General features: G+C 39.5%; 1 protein-coding gene across 2 annotated transcripts in view; it reads left to right on the forward strand.

Annotated features, from left to right (window-relative positions):
* Window positions 1-2,035: 2,035 nt before the first annotated feature.
* The window catches only part of ttc38 (tetratricopeptide repeat domain 38), a 40,750-nt gene continuing 20,547 nt past the window's right edge, over window positions 2,036-22,238 (forward strand). For both annotated transcript variants that reach the window (XM_080438747.1, XM_080438748.1), the window contains exons 1-6: window positions 2,036-2,115; window positions 3,877-3,954; window positions 4,666-4,747; window positions 10,618-10,792; window positions 13,206-13,379; window positions 19,277-19,352. In XM_080438747.1, coding sequence (XP_080294873.1) covers window positions 2,086-2,115; window positions 3,877-3,954; window positions 4,666-4,747; window positions 10,618-10,792; window positions 13,206-13,379; window positions 19,277-19,352 — 615 coding nt within the window. In that variant the 5' untranslated portion in view covers window positions 2,036-2,085. The remainder of the gene's footprint in view (window positions 2,116-3,876; window positions 3,955-4,665; window positions 4,748-10,617; window positions 10,793-13,205; window positions 13,380-19,276; window positions 19,353-22,238) is intronic.

Below are 22,238 nucleotides of genomic sequence, written 5' to 3' on the forward strand. Positions count from 1 at the left end.
GTTGGACACCTGTGCGCAATGCATAAAATTGACCTTCATGTCATGTGTACAGGTACATAAGAGTACACATTATTTTGTCGTGGTTCTTCACAACAATGTAGCAGCATAAATAATAATAATAATGTACACAACTAAAATAATTAACAAAAAAGGGATAATCAAGGAGAAACGTTTGACCAGTTGTCCTAGCGTTTAAGGTGCTTAAAGGTGCTGTGTGCAAGGTTACTCCTAGATTTTAAACTAGATTTAAAAAAACAGTTTTAACCATCTGATGTATGACGAAGACGGGCTAGTTTCGGCGAGCGAGTATAAATGAAGCTTTACAGGTTCTCTATGGCAGTGTTACACGTTCTGAACAAGATGCCTTTTCATTTCACTCTCAATACTTTATCTCTCTATGACCTTATCACTCTTCTGAGGAATTCACAACCTTTGAGATTTCCCACTGAACGCTGAGATTTTTATTTGTCCTTTTTTTTTTATCGGATACTTTTATACAACAGTTTTTTCAAAAACAGGATTACGGTGTAGAGATTGAAGGCGTGCAAGGTGCTCTATGAACAGCTTGCGTTTGATCTATAAAAACTCAATAGTTTTTGCTTCTCTGCGTTTCGAATCTGACAGCCTTCCTGACAAACGGCAAAAAAAACTCTGTACGGTCGCTGCTTTTCCCGCATAGAAGCATAACATGGCAAGAAAGATTATATTTATGACTTGATATGAGCTGTGAACACAATGTTACACGATTTCAAGACTTGTTGTTTTAGGTGGTGTGGTGCGTTTGACAGATTGTATTGATATTTATTAACGTGTGCAAAACTGTATTATATGTAAAGAAAAATGAATCCTAATTTTTAAAAACACATGACCTGTAATGTACATGCTTCATGTAGCTAAACTGCATAGGGTGTTGGATGTATGCTGAAATGGCAATAAAACAATAAAGTTGTTCTTTTCACTGTTCTGTCTCCTATTTCCTGATAACGCGTCTTGACTTCACCAAGGCCATTTGTTTTTTGCATGCAAATTGTCCAAGATGATATGCAGCAAGCTTGTTTTATGTATTTCATTTTTTTAAATTTATTTTTACTTTCATTTTTAAAACACGTTTGCTAGTTTAGTTGATTATTTTTCTTTTTTTTAAAGGATACGTTTTCTTCATTAGTTTTTATGACATTGACTGTTTTTCATTGAAATATGGGGTATTCCTCAGGCGCTAATTAAGTCTCAACAACACCATCCACCCAAAGGACTGGGCTTAGATGAAATAAATTGACAAAGACGAAAAACAACTTCAGTTAGTTCTAGATCAATTATTGTCATCTTTTTGTGTAACCCGTTTACCCGTTTAAAACTTTTTGTTTATTTGTTACATAAACTTATTTCACATCTAGTTTTTGTTATTTTGATTAGTTCTACGTTATTATTATAACGGTAGTTGGGGTCCTGGCAAAATTATTGTTAGTTAGGAACCAAATGGACACTTATAGGTTTGTAACTCTGACGGTGTACAAATGGAAACCAAATGGACCCTTAAGGGTCCATTTGGTTTCAGGCCACGACCCACCAAAATAATCACATTTGAATTGGGGACCCCCCACCCTGACAAGCACTTGGAATTCTAGGAGTTGAGGCATTACATTTAGTGTGACTCGGTTCCACAGAAACATATTGTGAAAATAGACGATCTACAAGCTCACCTCACGCCTCGCATCTTGTAGATCGGCATTTATTTTATTTCTTTTTTTGCCCCTTTCCTAATTTGGCCAATATTTTACCAGTTTTTATAATCTAGTTTGACTACTATATACTTAAATATTACTTTATAATATAGTTTTTTTTTTGTATTAAAAGATCCTTAGATTGTCACTTCACTGTTATCTGGGGACCCCCCCCAAAAATCACAGGTTGAGAACCACTGAACTAATAATAACCTTCATATACAATCCAGTCCCTACTTCCTATATAAAAATGAGCTCCTGTCCGGGTTTTCCCCACACCACTCCACTCATGATCTTGACTATTTGACTGTAGGCTGGACTTTGGAAAGAAGTTGTAATTTCACACAATCTGCAGCTCAGCAACATGATGGCCAACAGCTTTAGAGACTGTAAGGTAAGTGTTTAAGAAGAGCTTTTAAAAGAGTTTGCATTCAGCTGAAGGCGAGCTTACTGTAGTGTGTTACAGTAACACAACACTATAGCAGTACTGTCTCTGTAGCATAACAGAAGGGAATATAATTATGACTGCGGGATATCGTGAAATAACATACTGATCTGTTAGTTTGAAAGCACGAGTATAGCTAGCCCTGGTCCACTGGATCACTTGTTGACTTTAAAACAGAAACCACTTTAAACACACCCTGTAAAAGTGTAAACAACAGCACCAGAACACGTGACAATGCACGTGATTAAACGGTAGTACGCATGGCTTCATTAAAAGCCTGATACTTTGTAGCCCCTACGAAACCTCTCCCTCCGCTGTATAGCTCCGAGATGAGGTTCCTCGTTTGTCGGTGCCGTTTTAGCAGGACATTGTCGCACATTTTCCACTTTACATGTTTCTTACCCCTTTCTGCACATCGTATCCAAAAAGTAAAGGGTTTCTGCCATGCTCTCAGATGTTTTAAGTTCTAGCGCACAATAAAAGCTATCCAACGAGTTGAAGAAAGTATTTAATTTGCCTCGGTCCTCATCCGGTTACATGTTTTTAAGACATTGCGCAAGAGTTGCGCCCGTAGAGATAACATTACTGTTTCCCCTACTGGTCAAATGTTGAATTGGATCTTCTAATGCAAAATATTATGGAACCGGCTGAGGACAGAGGCGAATCAATTCAATACTTTTTTCAACTCGTTGGATAGCTCTTATTGTGCGCTAGAACTTAAAACATCTGAGAGCATGGCAGAAAACCTTTACTTTTTGGATACGATGTGCAGAAAGGGGTAAGAAACATGTAAAGTGGAAAATGTGCGACAATGTCCTGCTAAAACGGCAGAGGGAAACGAGGAGCCTCATCTCGGAGCTATACAGCGGAGGGAGAGGTTCCGTCGGAGCTAGATACTTTGTAGCGATGGATCACACAACAACATATGACAGTCATATTGGACTAGATTGTTGCTCTGATACATGACTGTCTTGTGATCCAAGGCTATACTTTGTAGCGATGCTAGCGTGTGCTGCTGCTTGGCTTAATTGCCAGAAACGGCATGAAGCTGCAGAGGTGGAAAGTAACAAAGTACATTTACTTAAGTACTGTACTTAAGTACAACAAAAAAATATTTTTACACATTAGAAAACTTGCGAAATGGGACATTCTGCATAATGAGTACTTTTCTACTTTTGGTACTTTAAGTACATTTTTACTCAAGTAAAAAGTATTTCTACATTGCGGTATTGATACTTTTACTTAAGTAAAACATGCGAGTACTTTTCCCCACCACTGTGAAGCTGTAATTAAATTAAGAGAATGCATCTGTAAATATAATGCATTTTTAAAAAACCTGGAAAAAAACTACAAATGAACCAATTAATACCCAAACCAAACCTGAATTAATGAGGGAAATGATCAAAACCACTTCTGTGGTGTATGCAAATATATCAATATTTTTATTACAAATTTGGAAGAAATGCCTGTAGTTTTAATGAGAAAAACAAACATGTTCTCCTTTTTACTCAAAATAGTAAACCAGAGAAAGTTTGTAATGGACTCTTTGACCGGGGGTCCCCCAGGAATCTGCACTTGGCCCTCCCTTTTTTCCCCTCTACATCAAATCTTCAAAAATAGCCCACAACCTTGTAGATGGTAAGTCAGTGTGTTGTCTGCTGTTGGTGGGTATATACTGTACGGTGAAGTCAGTGTTTCTCTCTCCTACAGGCTTGGAGGGCAGAAGGTCTTCCATTGTCCACCAGCAGCAACGAGGCTTGCAAAATCTATGATGCCATTCTCACCCAGGTACTAAAGGTCCTTATGCACCTGCAGCCTGATGTATGAATGCTCCTGGTGTGGAAGGACCTTAACACCTCTACGCTGTGTGTCTCTCTCTCGCTCTCGCTCCCTCTCTCGCTCCCTCTCTCGCTCTCTCGCTCTCTGTGTCTCTCTCTATCTCTCATTCTCCAATCTGGGAACCCAATCAGTAAAGAAAAGGAGAAAAACACAGGAACTTGGTTTGGCCCCTCCTCTTTCTTAGTCCACTTCCTCTCGGGTGCTTCTGTGTTTATTCCTACTAACAACAACACTACATGTTTAGGGCAGTGGTGCTGACAGATGATAGATCTCTCATTCTCTGCCTCTCTCTCTCTCTCTCTCTCTCTCCCTCTAGCAGTGGTTTTCAACGTGGGGTCTGGGGCCCCCAGGGGTGGTCCTCCTTGATTAGGTTTCAGGGGGTCCTCATCAGCTACAGTAAATGATTATTGATAGTTAGGAAGCAAATGTAACCTTACGGGTCTATAACTCCCAAGAGTGTGCAAATAGAAGAGTTAAATAAACACTGAGGATTTTACAGTGTAAAAAGTAGAAAATCACTGCTATACAGTCAGTCTCTCTCTCTCTCTCTCTCTCTCTCTCTCTCTCTCTCTCTCATACAAACAATACAATACTCAATAAAATGCTATTATATAAAGGAGGCAATGAATAGGCTTTGATTGACTTTTGTTCCACATGCAGTATGTGACCTGGCGTAATGATGAGACCATGGGAGGGGTTGAAGGATGCATGTCTGCGGTGAAGGCAGCCGATCCACACTTTGGTAAGAGAGAATACCATTAAACTCCTATCAAATCGAGTATAATATCGTTGCTGTCCGGTAGGAACCAGCTAACACAATTTTTCCGCTTTTGCATTTTTTCCCCCATAAATCAGTGCTATTGAACACCCTTTACGTCTGTGTGTTGGTAAAAAAAAATGGAGTCAATGAAAAGTATTAAAAAGTGCTTCTGACAAAAGCAGCTAACTCCATTGGATCCTCAAACTTTAGTCTCATATCACGGTATGAATATAATATCCAGTGGTGGAAAAAGTACTAAATGTTTTTACTTAAGTAAAAGTATCAATACTGAAATGTAGAAATACTCTGTTACAAGTAAAAGTCAGAAATTCAGTATTTACTTGAGTAAAAGAACAAAAGTGTTGGTATAAAAATGTACTTGCGCATCGCGACGCATTGTGAGCTTGTAGATCGGCTATTTTCAAATGGCCGAAATGTATAGGGGCTGAAGTGGGTATTGTATGTTTTGTAATAATAATCAAAATTTACAAAGTAACTAGTAACTAAAATGTTCAAATAATTGTAGTGGAGTAAAAGTACAATATTTTCCTCTGAGATGTAGTGGAGTAGAAGTAAAAGTCCAGAAATTTGGAAATACTCCAGTAAAGAAAAAAATACCTCATAATTGTACTTAAGTACAGTACTTGAGTACATGTACTTATAGTTACTTTACACCACTGGGTCTAAGTGATTAAAACCAGGAAAAGGCAACACTTTTGCCATATTATATCCAGATATCCTGATATCCAAAAGATCCCAGACGATATCCAGTCTCATATCACGGTACGAATATAACATCTATATATTGCCCAGCACTAGTACTAACCACACGTATAATGACAAACTGACGGTCTAATAACCCATTAAGACCTGTAACGCACCTGTGTCGCATCTTTTTTGATTTGAGCTAAAAAAAGCATTATTTTCCAATTTTGCTATTTAGCAGATATACAAGCTCGTAGCGCGGCACCGAGTGCCGCGCTACGAGCTTGTAGATCTGCTATTTTTGAGAAATGGTGAAAATGTGTGCAAATCTTTGAACCTCTCAGGCCTCAATGGGATAAGCAGTGATGGTGCATAAGGCTGCTGGCAAAGTGCTCGTGGTAACAAAGACCATTCTTGTCAAGGCAGCAGCAGCAGCCCTACCAGAGGACCAGAGAGAATGAATTCACATTTCTTCATGCATTGGGGGATCATTATGACTGTCTGCCGGTCTCCTTATACCTTCACATTATTCATGACTGAGCCTCCTGTCTGAGCTGAAGTGCTCGCACTCTGCAGTTATTTCTGTCTCGTGTCGACTCTCCGTCCACACCAAGCAAAAAGACAGGGAGGGAGAGAACGCTAGACTGCATGCAGCTGGTGTCATGTAACTAAAGTATACGTTCGCTCAAGTACTGTACTTAAGTATAATTTCGAGGCACTTTTATTTGACTTGGGTCTTTCCATTTTCCGATGCTTTATACTTCTGCTCCACTTCATCTCAGAGGCTAATTATTAATCAACATTTTTCAAAAATAGCAGTTTAGAATAGCTGAAGTATAAAATAGGGCTTAAATGGTTAATGATTAATAATCATAATCCAATTTTCTTTTTGGTTTTTGTCGCTTTCCTGAGCCAATAATTTGATGGTTCATTGGTCAATAGGAGACTCTTTGAGTCTCAGACTCCGCCGGTCGTCAAATCATCGGCTTAGGAATGCGACAAAAACAAAAACCTCTCCATGAATTCAAGGCTTCATGAGGTGTGTAATTGCATATATTATATTGGGTGAACTACTTCAACCTATATAATGATTCTGAAATGGTCATTCAGCATATTATCTTTTTTTACTTTTGTTACATGTTATGCGACTAATACTTTTGCGATTTTACTTCAGTAAGATTTAGAATGCAGGACCATTACTTGTAACAGATCTAGTATTTCTATATTGTGGTATCGCCAAAAGAATCTGAGTACCTCATCCAATGGATGTGAGTAAGCTGTACTGCTGTGCAGTGACACACATAGAGCGAGCATTCTCACCTCATGCTAATAGAGCCATTATTTAGCCAACGTAACCTACTTTATGTGCTGGGGGGTGCAGAGGTACAGTAGCAGCACCTGCACCAGCTGTTTCCTGTTATAGAATGTACTCTTACCTGTCCTCCAACCACCTGTTACATGCTAATAACTGATGCACTGTTTGTAAAAAAGACAGATAGATGTTTTCTTGTTACCATTTATTAGCTTTTTTTCCTGATATTAATTAATGTATTATCAATATTATTGTTGTTGTGCACATTTGTTCCTCTTTATTATTTGGAAAATGAAGCGTAATTATAATTTGATTGATATGCTGTCAGACTGTCATGCTTCTCTATACAAACATTTTAAGAGATACGATAGAGAGGGAGAGACATGACGACAGACAGACAGACAGACAGACGGACGGACAGTAATAATCTACATCTTACTGTCTGTCTGACAGACATTAAGAGACAGACAGACAGACAGACAGACAGACAGACAGACAGACGGGACGGGACAGGGACAGGACAGAGGCAGATAGAACTACCATTTGAATGTGGTTATTTATTTTGACTGAGGTTCTATGCAGGCAGTGCCACAGAACAGACTAGGCAGAATTTCAGAAAATGTGCTTATTTAAAGGCAAATCATGTTAATTTATGACCTACATGTCTTCTATGGGTATTAAGGGTTGCTGAAACCAAATCTGCTGTATGTCCAGCTAAAAAATGAGTGCTAATACCTCAAAATGGACAATTTAAAGATGGCGGCTATGACCACTATGCTGAAATATATTAAAGATGTATATTTAAAAGTCAAAACACTTTTTTTTTACTAAACAAGGTAGAAATGTTATTGAATTTTGGATTTTGAGATGCTGCTTGAAATTCAAACTCAAATGCTGCTTGAAACTCATACATACTGTATGGTGAAAACTTTCATTTGTAGCCAGGGTTATTGCAAAAAATTCCTTACCAAGATATTTCTTCAGCAATGTGTTTGTAGTGTCTAGTAAAACAAACATTTAAATAAAATAAAATAAATAAATCTCTTAGGAGAACTCGTGACAGCTGCTGAAAGTTGGGGTACCCGCAACTTTATGTGGAAGAATTTCACATAAATTCTTAAAGAAGAATTAATTCTTCTTTAAGTAACTTGTGTGGTCAAACTAGGATTTTTCATGATTCTCGATCAATTGCAAGCACTTGTTTAGCACCAATACCACTCCTTGGCAAAAAAACAACCACAACAACTTTTCCCTCGTTTTTTTTTTCATCACAAACTAATTTCTTGTGTGAAAGTATACATTATATTGCTGGGTGCATGTCATTGTTTTTATTTCAATTTCTCAAATACTACGAGATACTGCTATTTATAATTTTGGCATTTAGCAGACTCTCTAGGGACCTTTGTAAACAGCTGTGCCTCAACTTGCCCACTTTGAGTTTCTCACATGCAGCAAGATGCATCCACCACACCGTTCCATCCAGCCACGTTTCACGTATTGCGACAGTTTCCTTACATAGATAAACTTTTCGCTGTTGTCACATGACATTTTCTCAACCTTTCATGGAGCAAGTTTATGTGGCAAAGGGAGGAGTAAATCCCCCTGTACTGTAGGGAGCGCAGAGCCAGTGTGACAGGTCTGTCTCATTGTGGCCAGTGACACACACACACACACACACCCACATACTGTACGTGTGTGTGCGTGCATGCGTGCGTGCTCGCACATTTTTTTTTCTTTTCCGTTTCATTTTTTTCTATTTATTTGGTCATTAAAGGGGTACTGTGCAAGTCCCAAAATAACGATTTTTTTGCAACCTCTGCTGGTCACTACCGTCATTGCAGGTCTTTAGCGGTTTCCTGCATTACCCAGAATTCCATTTGTTTTCACCGGAAGGCAGAAGCGTTTCAAAAAGCGTTCTTTTTGTTGTTTTATACTATCTGTGGATCGTTTCTCTAAGCCAGTGGAGATTTAGTTACCGTGAGCTGTTTTCTTTTGCTGTTGTTTTTCCATCTTCAAATCCTATAATGCCATAAAAACAGCGTGAAATTCCTTTTTGTTACTCGCACGGTAGTTCGGGGACAAACAGGAAACCGGTGCATTTCCGTTTCTGTTTTCCGGCCGTTTACGTAATTTTTGCGGGAAAGACGCACGCCCCTGTCCTCTTTCGACATATGTTATATATAAAAAAGGCTTTCGATGGTGAAAGTCATGGAATGGGTGTTGTGAAACATTTGCCACTCACAAAAGATATAAAATGTAACTTTAGTTTTTTTTTTTAAAGTTACCTAGTATTACTATCACAGAATGAGAGACCTGCTCTGCCGGAAATGTTGTGTAATGAAGCCGTTATTTTTTGACCGTGTGATTTGAACTAGATTTGTTTTCTTAAATTCCTCAGTAGGTTGTGTAGGCTGTCAATAAATACTTCCCAGATACACACAACACATGTGTGAACAACACCCAAGTTAAGAAATACACTCGCAAAACCTTTCCAAATGATTTATAGCCATTTTATGTACAAGAAATTCACCCGTTCTTTGCATTTTTCCCAATATTTTCATCTTTACTTTAGTCATTCCACACAAAATATTATTACAATCAACCCCAAATCAAAGGTTCTGTGGTGACTTTATTACCCTTATGCTCAAAATTCCTAGAGACATTTTTTGTTGTTGAAAACCCCCCAAAAAACTTGTAACAAATTCAAAACAACAGTATTTTACAATAAAATGTATCACAGCTGAATTTTTATATATTAGTGAAACCTGAAATTAAACATTAGCTCAATAAATAAAGACTCACTCGCTCACTCACTCACTCACTCACTCACTCACTCACTCACTCACTCACTCACTCACTTTCTTCAAGTGTCAGTTTAACTTTTAGTTTAACTTTTAGTTTAACTTTTGAAAATTTGTTGGGGTTCCCAGTGCAGAGACATGCAATGACACACTTGACATCGGCTCTTGCACAGGAGCATCCTCGGGCACACTTGCTTTTCTTGCAGTGACAGAATTTCATGTTTTTCCTCCTTCAGCATCATAGTTGCCACTAACTTACCACTGACACGCTCTCTGCCCAAGTTGGTTGCCACAGGGCTGAGACATGTGTGCTCGCTTAATTACAGAGCCAACTGATGTAGGGCTCTGTGAAGGTGGAACTGGAAAGTATCTTCAGTAGGTGGAAGGCAACGCATGTCTCCTTTTGATGTTGTCAAAAAAGATGGGCTCGCAGTGCATCCAAATTACCTCTGAAGTCACTCCTCTCATATGTTATATACAGTGGTGTAAAGTAACCGAGTACATTTACTCAAGTACTGCACTTAAGTACAATTTTGAGGTACTTTTACTTTACTGGAGTATTTCCAATTGTCTATACTTTTACTTCTACTCCACTACATCTCAGAGGCAAATATTGTACTTTTACTCCACTACAATTATTTGAAAACTTTAGTTACTTTGCAGATATAAATTATTACATTATAAAACAAACCTTAACCACTTTAGCCCTATTTTATACCAAGGCTATTTGAAAATAGCCGAAAATCTACAAGCTCACAACGCGTCACGGCGCGTTACGCGTTGTGAGCTTGCAGATCTGATATTTCCAAACATTTTAGTACTTTTAGTACATTTTTATACCAATACTTTTGTACTTTTACTCAAGTAAGTTTTGAATTCCGGACTTTTACTTGCAAACAGAGTACTTCTACATTGCAACATTTGAGTACTTTTTTCCACTATATGTTATTATTATATCATTATAAATATGTCAAATCTGTTTATTAGAGTGTAAATGCAAGGCGTTGTGTTGTGTGTTCCTGTCCTGCCTGTAGTGATGGGCCATGTGATCAGCACAGGCCTGGAGCTGGTGGGAACGGGCAGCTCTGTGCGTCTCAACGAGCGGCTGGCCAGCGCCGTGAAGACTACAGTGGAGCTGGCCTCCTCCCAGGACCACCTCACCCCCCGGGAGAGACTGCATGTTAAAGCTATGGAGCACTTCTCTAAAGGGTACGAGAGAGAGAGACTGTGGGCCCTATTTTGCGCGTCTTAACTACCAGGTCTTATGACTTAACTTAAAGGAGCATTTCACCCCTGGAAGAACTTACAGTCACTCAATGTTAATAATATTTGTAGTAGATAACAGTAGCAAAATTTTAAATTTGCACCCTATGGCCAGAAAAATATAGAAGTCTGTGTGTTTGACTGGGGTTTGACTGGACTGCTGCATTACTACAACAACCATAATGCTTTGGGGCACTGCCCTTCCTTGTGGGGAGGGGAGGCTGCGTGGGGGTGTGGTCTACATTGTAGTCAGGAAATAAGGTGAGATAAAGAGACTATGAGTCAAATGACTCATAGTCTCTGAGGATATGGATACAAATAAAAAAATCACACCCTGTGTGAAGTGGGCGGTGTCTTGCTAGCTAATCACAATACTGAATGGAGTCGATCAATCATGTACAAAGGATAAATACATTTATTGAAACACTCTTTATGATGGACAAAACCATAACTTGAAAAAAACCAAAGTTTGGTTTTTTTCAAGTTATGGTTGCTTATATAGGGCTATGCACATGTGTCATGTGACACTGGCCAATCACAGTCCTGAATAGGCTGTGATTGGCCAATCACAGCGCAGGATAATTCTACTAATTTCCTGGGCCCAGATCACAGCGCAGGAGTTAGTACATTTTTCCAAATCTCACTTATAGGGGCGGTTTCACCGCCCAAAAATACAGATAAAACACAAAAAACACACCAGGATCATGTTTATGGGTCCTAGACCTAGATAAAAATAGGGGTTTGATGCAAAATCGGCGAAATGTCCCTTTAAGACCTGGAGGCGTGGCTATTTTGAGTGGCCAGCATTGGCCAGGCCTTTTTTTAAATGTATTAGGAAGAGAACCATCCATGGATCCAGATCTTGATCTTCAAATAGTAAAATCAACAGGAAGTTGACATAAAAAAAACCCCCACCAAAATAACTACTGGGTTTGGTGATGTTCTATATCGTCTGAATTAGCTCTCTTTGTGTTCGTTTACATGCTAAAAAGAGTGACTTTGAGAGCTGTTTCAGTGTACAATGTAAGTCAATGAGGAGCATATTTTGAATCATCAATTTCTAATCAATGGAGCAATTATTTTAGATTTCTTGTCCACCTTTGGAGTTACAGTACATCATGGCTAACCTCTACCAAAGTGCTCTTGCCCTTTAACAAACATATGTGTGTTATTTTTTGTTTACCTACTGAACGTATTTGCATATCTATAGGATGCTATATTATTGTTATTTCTATATTAAAGAAGTAAGGTCATATTATCCGGTAGATTTAATGTCCTCAAATGGCGTTTGGTTCATGGTGGTCCAGACACGTCAGGTGGAATTAGGTTGAATGTCACTGGAGGCGTACGCACACGCACGCACACACGCACGCACGCGCGCGCAGGCACGCACGCGCGCGCACACACACACACACACACACACACACACACACACACACACACACACACACACACACACACACACACACACACACACACACACACACACACACACACACACACACACACACACACACACACACACACACACACACACACACACACACACACACACACGCACACTACCACGCCAAAGGCATTCTTTATTTATTTACTGTCACAGACTGGCAAGTACTAACGTTTTACCTCCCCACATCTTTATTTCCCAGCAGTATACTGTGTGATATTATACTGTATGGAGAAGACATTTGATTTCACAATATTGTCCATGGGAGGAGAAAGCCAATATTTCCCAGCTCCCATGAATCTCTCCACCTGGAGAGATCAACATGCTGATATATCTCTGTGTTGGAAGTTTATTGCTCTGCAGTAACAGTTAACCACTTAAAGGGACAGTTCACCCAAATAATTATATTTTTTTGTTTTTTTCGCATTCCTAAGCCAATAATTTGATGACCAGTGGACCGGTAGGCAGCGGTTCCGGTAGGAGACACAAAAGAGACTCTTTGTGTCTCCTACCGGAACAGCTTCCGGTCATGAAATTGGAAGTGATGACACAAAGAAGTGAGCAGACGAAATTGGAACTGGAACTCTAGTAGTATTTTTTGTTTACCAAAGAGCTGGGGAGGTGGGGAATCCCCTGTTACTGAACAAACACTCTGTAGCAATGATTACTATGAGAATGTAGAGCTTTAACTTTACAACAAAAATAAATAAAAACATTTTGTTTTGACCCAAAAATATCACTTTCTCTACTTTCTAAGCCCTATTTTATACTTTATTATACGATGGCGGAAATAGCAGATCTACAAGCTCACAATGCACTGCATCGCGTTGTGAGCCTGTAGATCTGCTATTTTCGTTATGTAAAAAAAGAAGAAAAGAAAGTAACGACTTTAACGGTGTTGTTTCGTCGCAGGAGTTTCCCCAAAGCCTGTGACACGTGGGAGGAGATTCTGGTGGAGCACCCGACGGATCTGCTGGCGCTGAAGTTCGCTCACGACGGGTTCTTCTACATGGGAGCCCAGACCCAGATGAGGGACTCGGTGGCCCGGGTCCTGCCTCACTGGAAGCCCCACATGCCTCTGTTCAGGTACAGTATGGACCAGAACGTCCTGGAATACGCTGCTGTTTTTCTACTGTTTCCCGGACGCACACACTTTCATTGAGGTTGATTTAGCAAGAGACAGAAAGCAATCCGTCTGGCCATCCAACCATCCATCTATCCTTCCATCTGTCCTCTACAAGTGGCGTAAAGTAACTAAGTACATTTACTCAAGTACTGTACTTAATTACAATTTTGAGGTATTTATACTTCAGTGGAGTAGTTCCTATTTTCAATACTACTCTACTCCACTACATTTCTGAGGAAAATATTGTACTTTTATTCCACTACAGTGATTTTAAAACTTTAGTTGCTAGTTACTTTTTAGATTTGTATTACTAAACATACATTAGCCACTTAAGCCCTTTATATATTTCTCGATCTACAAGCTCACATCTGCTATTTTCAAAAGATTTGTATACATTTTGAAAACTTGACATGGGTCATTCCGCATAATGAGTACTTTCTACTTGAAGTACATTTTGATACCAATACTTTTGTACTTTTACATGATGACTTTTGTACTTTTACATGATGACACATTTTTACATTTTGAATTCCGGACTTTTACTTTTAACAGAGTACTTCTACATTGCAGTATTGATACTTTTTTAAGTAAAACAAATGTAGTTATTTTTCCACCACCGATTCTACTGAATTGGGTTGTGGAGGTTTCAGCAGAGAATCCCAGACTTCCCTTTTCCGGGGCCACATTAGATAACTCGGGAACTGGGAGACCCTGAGGCGTTCCAAGGCCAGCGTGGATATATAACCCCCCCCCCCCCTCCCCCCATCCCTCCCCCCATCCCAAAGCAGGCCCTCCAAGGGCGACGCCCAGGACACATCCGTACTAAAGGCCCTATCTTGCGTGCCGCCTTACCCCATATGCCTTTAATCGAGAACTGTCTATGAGTGGTACGGCTGGAGGGAGGATGGAGACTGTCGGATTGTCTAGTATTATAATCATGAACTTGCGAGTTGGTCTTAAAATATTCTTTCGACTGAAGTAGAACGAACATCCCAATAGTTTTTAAATGGTTGAGTTAGAAAGAGATGTTATATTAGCGCTTCAACAGTGGGATTCTCAGTGGGGTGTTAAAAATTCAAAATTCAGTAAACATATTCTGAAACGAGGGGTACATCAGGTCATTCTTCTCATCTTCTGGTTGAATCTGTGTGCTCGTCAACACTCTGAGAAAGGCTTATTTGCCGAAAACACGTTAAGCGTTTGTTTTTGTGTGTGATGTGAGTATTTTGTCCTGTTATCTTTGGAGTTTGGAGATGTGCTACCCTTTTCATCTCATTTTATGTTTTAATAGTGTTATCATTGCTGTTGGGCAGAAACCTCGTATCTAAATTAATGCCCTACTTTATCATACAAGAGTGTCAAACAAAAGTAGGGAAAATAGCAGATCTACAAGCTTGTATTTAAATTATAATGACAAAAAAGGAACGGATTTGGCCATACAAGGTTTGGCGACTATGTCAGGTTCACATACCCTGTGTGTGTGTGTGTGTGTGTGTGTGTGTGTGTGTGTGTGTGTGTGTGTGTGTGTGTGTGTGTGTGTGTGTGTGTGTGTGTGTGTGTGTGTGTGTGTGTGTGTGTGTGTGTGTGTGTGTGTGTGTGTGTGTGTGTGTGTGTGTGTGTGTGTGTGTGTGTGTCAGCCATTGTGCCAGCTATCAGCAATTCTGATCTGTGTTCTACCATGGCTGTGCATTTTTTTGGCCCGTCCAAAATCTCGCCGCTCACCTACGGTATGAACTTGAACTCTGTGCTTGTCAATCATGCGAGTACTTGCATGATTGACATTTTGGTAGAGGTTTAAATTGGGACAGTGGAGCACCTCAACCACCCCAAAGAACCACAGAGGAACCAGTATTTTTGAGTATGAAGACAACAAGCTGTGTTATTTTACTATAGTATTTAGCTCTGGCCTGGACAGCTGGCGTAGCGGTTCCAGGCACCTAGGCTCAATGTAGCCTGACAGTGCGTCACGGGTTCGAGTCCGAGATCCCAGCGGAGTCCTGATCCCGGCGGCCTTTGCTGCATGTCACTCCCCGTCCTTCTCGCTATTTCCCGTCAGCCTACTGTCCTATACTTAACCCATTAAGACCTGAAGCCGATTCTACGTCTCCTAAATCCCAACAGTATTCTGAAAAAAAAATACGTTTCTATATCAGCAGTGCTCAATCTTTATCATGTCAAGGACCCCCAAAACTATATGTATTTGGCCGCGGACCCCCATCTCAAAATATTTTGTTCCTGGGGATCCCAGAAGCAAAGATTTGAGTTAAAAATGTTCGCTTGAAAAAATATATATATATTCAAAGATTTGCACACATTTTCAAGATTTAAAAAAAATAGCAGATCTACAAGCTCATAGCGCGGCACTCGGTGCCGCGCTATGAGCTTGTATATCTGCTATTTTTTAATAGCCAAAGTGTAAAATAATGCTTTTTTAGCTCGAATAAAAAAATGACAGATGCGTTCCAGGTCTTAACGGGTTAAAAAGTCCATAAATAAATCTTTGAAAAAAAGGGGTAAAAAGGTATTTATTGAATATATATTTGAATGGTTTAGGGCCAAAAATACATTTCTGAACCTGTGCTACAGTACACCATGAACCATCCAGACCTCCCAGCAGGCCTGCTTCCTGAACCCAGAGTCAGAAACTAAGCATGGAGAAATAGCGTTCAGTTTTTATGCACCACACATACTTGCATGTCACTCCCCATCTCTCTCCCCATTTCCTGTCAGCCTACTGTCCTATCCATAAAGGCATAAAAGCCCAAAAATAAATATTGGGGGAAAAAAGTATTTAGTTATATTATGTTGTACATTCTTCACCTAGTTTGATAGTAATACAATTATACCAAAATGGAGCAAAGTGTGGCAATACCCAGTGCCCACGTAGCGCACCTTTAACCACTTAAGACCTGAGGGCGATTCTAAAAATGTTTTCTAAATCCTAATATATATATTTTTTAAATATATAAAAAAAAAACACGATTTTTCAAAAATAGCAGATCTACAAGCTCGTAGCGCGGCACTCGGTGCCACGCTATGAGCTTGTAGATCTGCTATTTTTGAATAGCCCAAAGAAATCTAAAAAAGACACAGATGCGTTCCAGGTCTTAAGACCTGAGGTTCCGATTCTACAAATGTCTTCTAAATCCTAACAGTTTTCTGAAAGACTATTGTTGCTATAATATCAGTGGTGCTCAAACGTTTTCATGTCACGGACGGACCCCCAAAATGATATGTATTTGGCCGCGGACCCCCATCTCGAAATATTTAGTTCCAGCCAGGGACCCCCCCAGAAGCAAAGATTTGAGTTAAAAATCTTGTTTCAAAAAATATATGTATTCAAAGATTTGCACAAATGTTAGATATTTAAAAAAAATAGCAGATCTACAAGTTCATAGCTATGAGCTTGTATATCTGCTATTTTTGAATAGCCCAAAGTATAAAATATGGATAAAGTGCTTACACAGATGCGTTCCCGGTTTGTATGGGTTAAGCCATAATTTATACTTTTATACTTTGTGGGGCTGTAGGATCAGCATCTGTCAATCTGAGGGCCACGGGTCTCAAACGGGAAAGCGGGTGGATCGTCCACTCCAGGTAGGAGTGAGGCCAGGACAGCTGTCTTTTTGTCACACACACACACCGTAGTGACAGAAAAAGAGAGCTGAGCCAGAGGGCAAAGATCTCTATCAGCTGTCGCCTATGGTCATGAGACGTGTGTCATGACTGAAAGAAGATTGGCCGAAATGAGTTTTCTCAGGAGGACTGACTGGCTGCATGGCATCTGCCTCAGGGACAGGCTAAGAAGCTCAGTCATCCTTCTTGAGGGACTCGGGAGTAGAGCTGCTGCTCCTTTGCATAGAAATGACCCAGTTGAGGTGGTTCAGGTATCTTAATATGGATGCCTCTCGGCAGGCACGACCCACCTGGGAAGAGACCACAGGGCAGACCAAGGAGCAGTTGGGGGGGATATATTATCTCCACGCTGGTCTGGGAAAGGCTCAGAATCTACCAGTTGATGTGCCCAGGGAAATGGATGTCGAGGGTCCCCTGCTGAAGGCAACCCGCCTATAAATGACATGACCAAAATGATAAATGACATGCCCAAAATGATAAATGACATGCCCAAAGTACCCAAAATTGAACGTGGTGAATGGTGGTGTTTTCTGAGAGGAATGACAGTGGTGGAGAGGTTTCCGATGTTGTGTGGGGGTTTGCTGGTGAAGTATATTGGGCATAGCAGTGGCAGCCATTTTCTGGCTCCACTTCAAAATAGTCAATGCATTTTTCCCATTGACATTTCCAAAAATATTTAAATCAATTCATTTAAGCCCAGAATCAAGCCATCCAGGGTCCTGGTGAATCATGACCATACATTTTTTTCCCTGTGATTTATTTTCATTTTATATTTAATTATATGATATACTATATTTAATAAATACCCTTGTTTTTTCACAGAATCAAACGTTTTATGGTCATGATTCCCCAGGACCCTGGATGGCTTGATTCTAGGCTTAAAATAATTGATATAAATATTTTTGGAAATGTCAATGGGAAAAATGCATTGACTATTTTGAAGTGGAACCAGAAAATGGCCGCCACTGCTATGCCCTATAGGAAGGTGCCACGTAAAGTGAGTTGACTGATGATTAGGGCTGCAACTACACTGAGTTATTAATCGATTTTGATTAATCAAATGACCGAGAAGCACATTTTTTTAAATGTTTATCGTCAAATCAACGTGAAAATATTCGAATACATTTCTTTTTTTCCTGACCTAAGGCCCTATTTTGTGCTTTGTCGTACAACGGTGCCACGCAAAAATCTATTAAAAAAATATATATATAATCGATTACATCTATTATTACGATTAACTGTTGCTCCCCCTACTGATGATGCCATTCAGTATACTGCCATATACTGAATGGCAGTGGTGGAAAGTAACTAAGTGCATGTACTCAAGTACTGTAGTACAAGTACAATTTTGAGGTATTTGTACTTGAGTATTTACAATTTCCAATACTTTAACATCTACTCCACTACATCTCAGAGGCAAATATAGTACTTTACTCCACTACAATTATTTGAAAACTTTAGTTACAAGTTACTTTGTAGATTTGGATTATTATTACAAAACCACTTCAGACCTTTATATACTTTGGCAATTTGAAAATAGCAGATCTACAAGCTCACAACTTGCGTTGTCAGCTTGTAGATCGGCTATTTTCAAACGACTTTTATACATTTGAAAACTTGTGAAATGGGACCTTCTGCATAATGAGTACTTCCTACTTTTGGTTCTTTAAGTACATTTTGATACCAATACTTTTGTACTTTTACTCAAGTACATTTTGAAATCCTGACTTTCACTTGCAACAGAGTATTTCTATATTGCAGTATTGATACTTTTACCTAAGTAAAAAATGTGAGTACTTTTTCCACCACTGCTGAATGGACATTAGGATATTAGTATGATCTACCACTTCCACAACTTCAGCTCTGTCCGTGTCATCATGACTTTATCCATTGCAAAAACAAAGGCTCCATTTTGTACAGTACATTGATTTTCCCCTGACAGTAATCACCTCTGGAGACTAATGATCAGTGTGATCAAAGGTCAGTGGCATTGGCACGGAACATGAAGCATGATCTAATGTAACGTTCATATCGACTTTAAAAAAACAAACACAATTGGAAGTCTCTGTCTTTGTGATTGCTGGAAGAGTGTTCCTCCTCACACAAAAATCAATGCACACGTTTATTGTCATTGCCAAGAGATCACAAATGTCATGGTGAATAACAAATTCACGGCCCTCATATGTCTTGACAAGATTTATTTTGTTTGTTTGCTTGTCAGCTACCTGAAAGGGCTGTATTCCTTCGGGCTCCTGGAGACTCACTTCTATGACCAGGCTGAAAAGATTGCCAAAGAGGTGAGCTCTTTTCTCTCTTTTTCCATCACGCTGTGTTGAACATTGTTTCTCATATTATGGGGACTTAGATAGTGCAATTTGTCTCCGTCTGAATCGATGACCACGGCACAATAAACAATTTGTGGGCAAAGTCCAGCCATAAACCATTCGCTCAGATCTCTGTGGTCTTGACTGTTCCCTGACTAAATGTTTGATGTGTAAGAAGTAGTGATTTTTTTTTTAATAACAACTAGGGTGTAAAAAGTCAGGCAACACAGTGGAGTGTTAAGAGTGCAGCATACTCCAGCGGAACACAAACTTTAGTCTAGGGCAGCCATTCCATGCGCAAATAATTGGCAAAACACTAAGACTTTATTCGGCTGCCGTGAATAATTGAATAATTGTTTTTGAATAATCAACGAATCAACGCGAAAAAGATTTGAAAAAAATGTGTCCATGCATTGATCTTCAGTAGATTTGACTACTGCAACAGTGTCTTTTACAGCTGCAGTTGATTCAGAATTCCAGATTTTCAAGTAGGCCCGGATCCATAAAAGATTGTGAACCACGGCAGTAGCTGTGTTAAGACTGCAGCGTACTCCCAACCAAACACAATAGTTCATCCCAGGGTAGGTCAATAAGAATAAAATGATGTCATAACAACTTCTGCAGTGCCTTTTCAAAACTTTGTTCGCTAAGTCCTTGCACCTCGAAGATTTTCCAACTCGCCGAACAAACAAATCATGTCTGTCTGGTCAGACACTCGAGGGACTCGTGATTTGCTGTGTATTGTTTTTATTTCTGCAATCTGTCAGCATCGTAGCATCATGGACAGTCTTGAACAAAGGTTGTCTGAGGATAATCCCTCGCTCCCTGAGTGACAACAAACACAACCAGATGGCAATTAATTAGTGGAGAGAGAAAACCATGTTGGCTGATGCCAGAAATGACTACATTTCCTACAGAAATGTGGTCAAAGCACATTGGAGATTGATGAAGATAAACAGCGAAGATCCAGCCAGGTGATCAAATGCCCCAGCGCTGTATGCAATGCTTCAGCGCGCCGTAGTGTTGCTAGGCAGAATACGGAGTGGGGGCGGGGTCTAGCGTTCAAAACTCAGAGCCGAGTTCTGAGGCAGTTTAAAACTATTTCACCCCAAACATTCTTTCATTCGGCAAGCCCTTCCAAAGCCAGAAAAAAGTTCTACATCGTTTGGAGTATGCCGCACCCTTTTCCACTGGCAGAAATACCTGTCCACTAGCCGAGGGCTATTTCATTGCCGATTAATATATTGATTGCATTTTTGATTAATTGAATAATTGAGAAGTGTTTATTAATAATTGTATTTTTTTGAACTTCAACGAATCGACACGAAAAACGTTTGGAAAAACATCTCCATGCATTCATCTTAGTCTTCAGTAAACTTGACTACTGTAACAGTGTCTTTACAGTTCTACTTAAAAGATCGACGACTGCAGTTGATTCAAAACGCTGCTGCTCCGTTCCTTACTAATGCCAAGAAACAATAACGTATCACTCCAGTTCTTTTTACACTTTATACACTAGCTCCCTGTCAAATAATTGATTTAAAAAATACTGCTGTTGGTTTACAAAGCATTGAATGGTTTAGGGCCAAAATACAATTCTGAACCTGTGCTACAAGTACATCATGAACCATCCTGACCTCTCAGGTCATCTGGGACAGCCAGACCAGGCCTGCTTTGTCTGAACCCAGAGTCAGAAACTAGCGTTCAGTTTTTTTATGCACCACACATACCTGGAGCAAACTCCCAGAAAACTGCAAGTCTGCTACAACTCTTGGTTCTTTTAACCCAATAAGAGACCTGAGGCCAAACAGTTTTTTTAAAAGAAAAAATATATATAAAAAATATATATATATCTCAAAATATTTTGTTCCAGGGACCCCCAGAAGCAAAGATTTGAGTTACAAATGTTCGTTCTTGTTTTTCTGTTCTAATTTTTCTTTTTTTATTGGATTCGGATGCCCTTTCATGATGTGCTTCTTTTGCACTCTCTTAATGCTCTGTGTCTTGTTGTCTCAATGCTTAATGTGTTTTTTTGTAAACACTTTTAATTGCCTTGTTGTTGTACAGATGTTGTAAGACTTGCCTTACAGTATTTAAATAATAATAATGATAATACATCACACTTATAAAGCGTTTTTCATAGTACACATGTTATGTTAAGACAGTGGTTCTCAAAGTGGAGTTCGGGGACCCCCAGGGGTCCTTGACCAGCAAAATGTGTTAATATAGCATAACAATCATTTTAACCATATTTTATACTTTGGCTATTTTTTAAAAAATCTTGGAAGATTTTTGAATAATGTAGCATTTTGTAGCACAAATCCTCTCGGTCCCTGGCACAAAATCTATTCAGATGGGGGTCCGCGGTCAGTTTGGGGGTCCTTGACATGAAAAGGCTTGAGAACCAACTGTGTTAAGCCATTAAAGGAGGAGTTCACCCAAAAAAATACTTATTTTCTATCAATTACACACCCCATGAAGCCTTGATTTCATGGATTTATTTTTGTTTTTGTGGCATTCCTAAGACAATAATTTGATGACCGTGTGTATTTCCGGTAGGAGACACAAATAATCTACTTTGTGTCTCCTACCGGATACATTAGCCGGTAGGAGACGGGAATCAAATTATTAGCTTAGGAATGCAACAAAAACAAAAAAGAATCCATGGATTCAAGGCTTCATAGGGTGTGCAATTGATAGAAAATAAGTAATTTTAAGACCGGGAAAACGCATCTGTGTAATTTTTAGATTTCTTTGGCTATTAAAAAATAGCAGATCTACAAGCTCGTGGCGCGGCACCGAATGCCGCGCTACGAGCTTGCAGATCTGCTATTTTTGAAAAATCATGAACATTTGTGC

This window comes from Gymnoscopelus braueri (genome assembly GCF_963280865.1).
Source record: "Gymnoscopelus braueri genome assembly, chromosome: 9".
NCBI classification, from domain to species: domain Eukaryota; kingdom Metazoa; phylum Chordata; class Actinopteri; order Myctophiformes; family Myctophidae; genus Gymnoscopelus; species Gymnoscopelus braueri.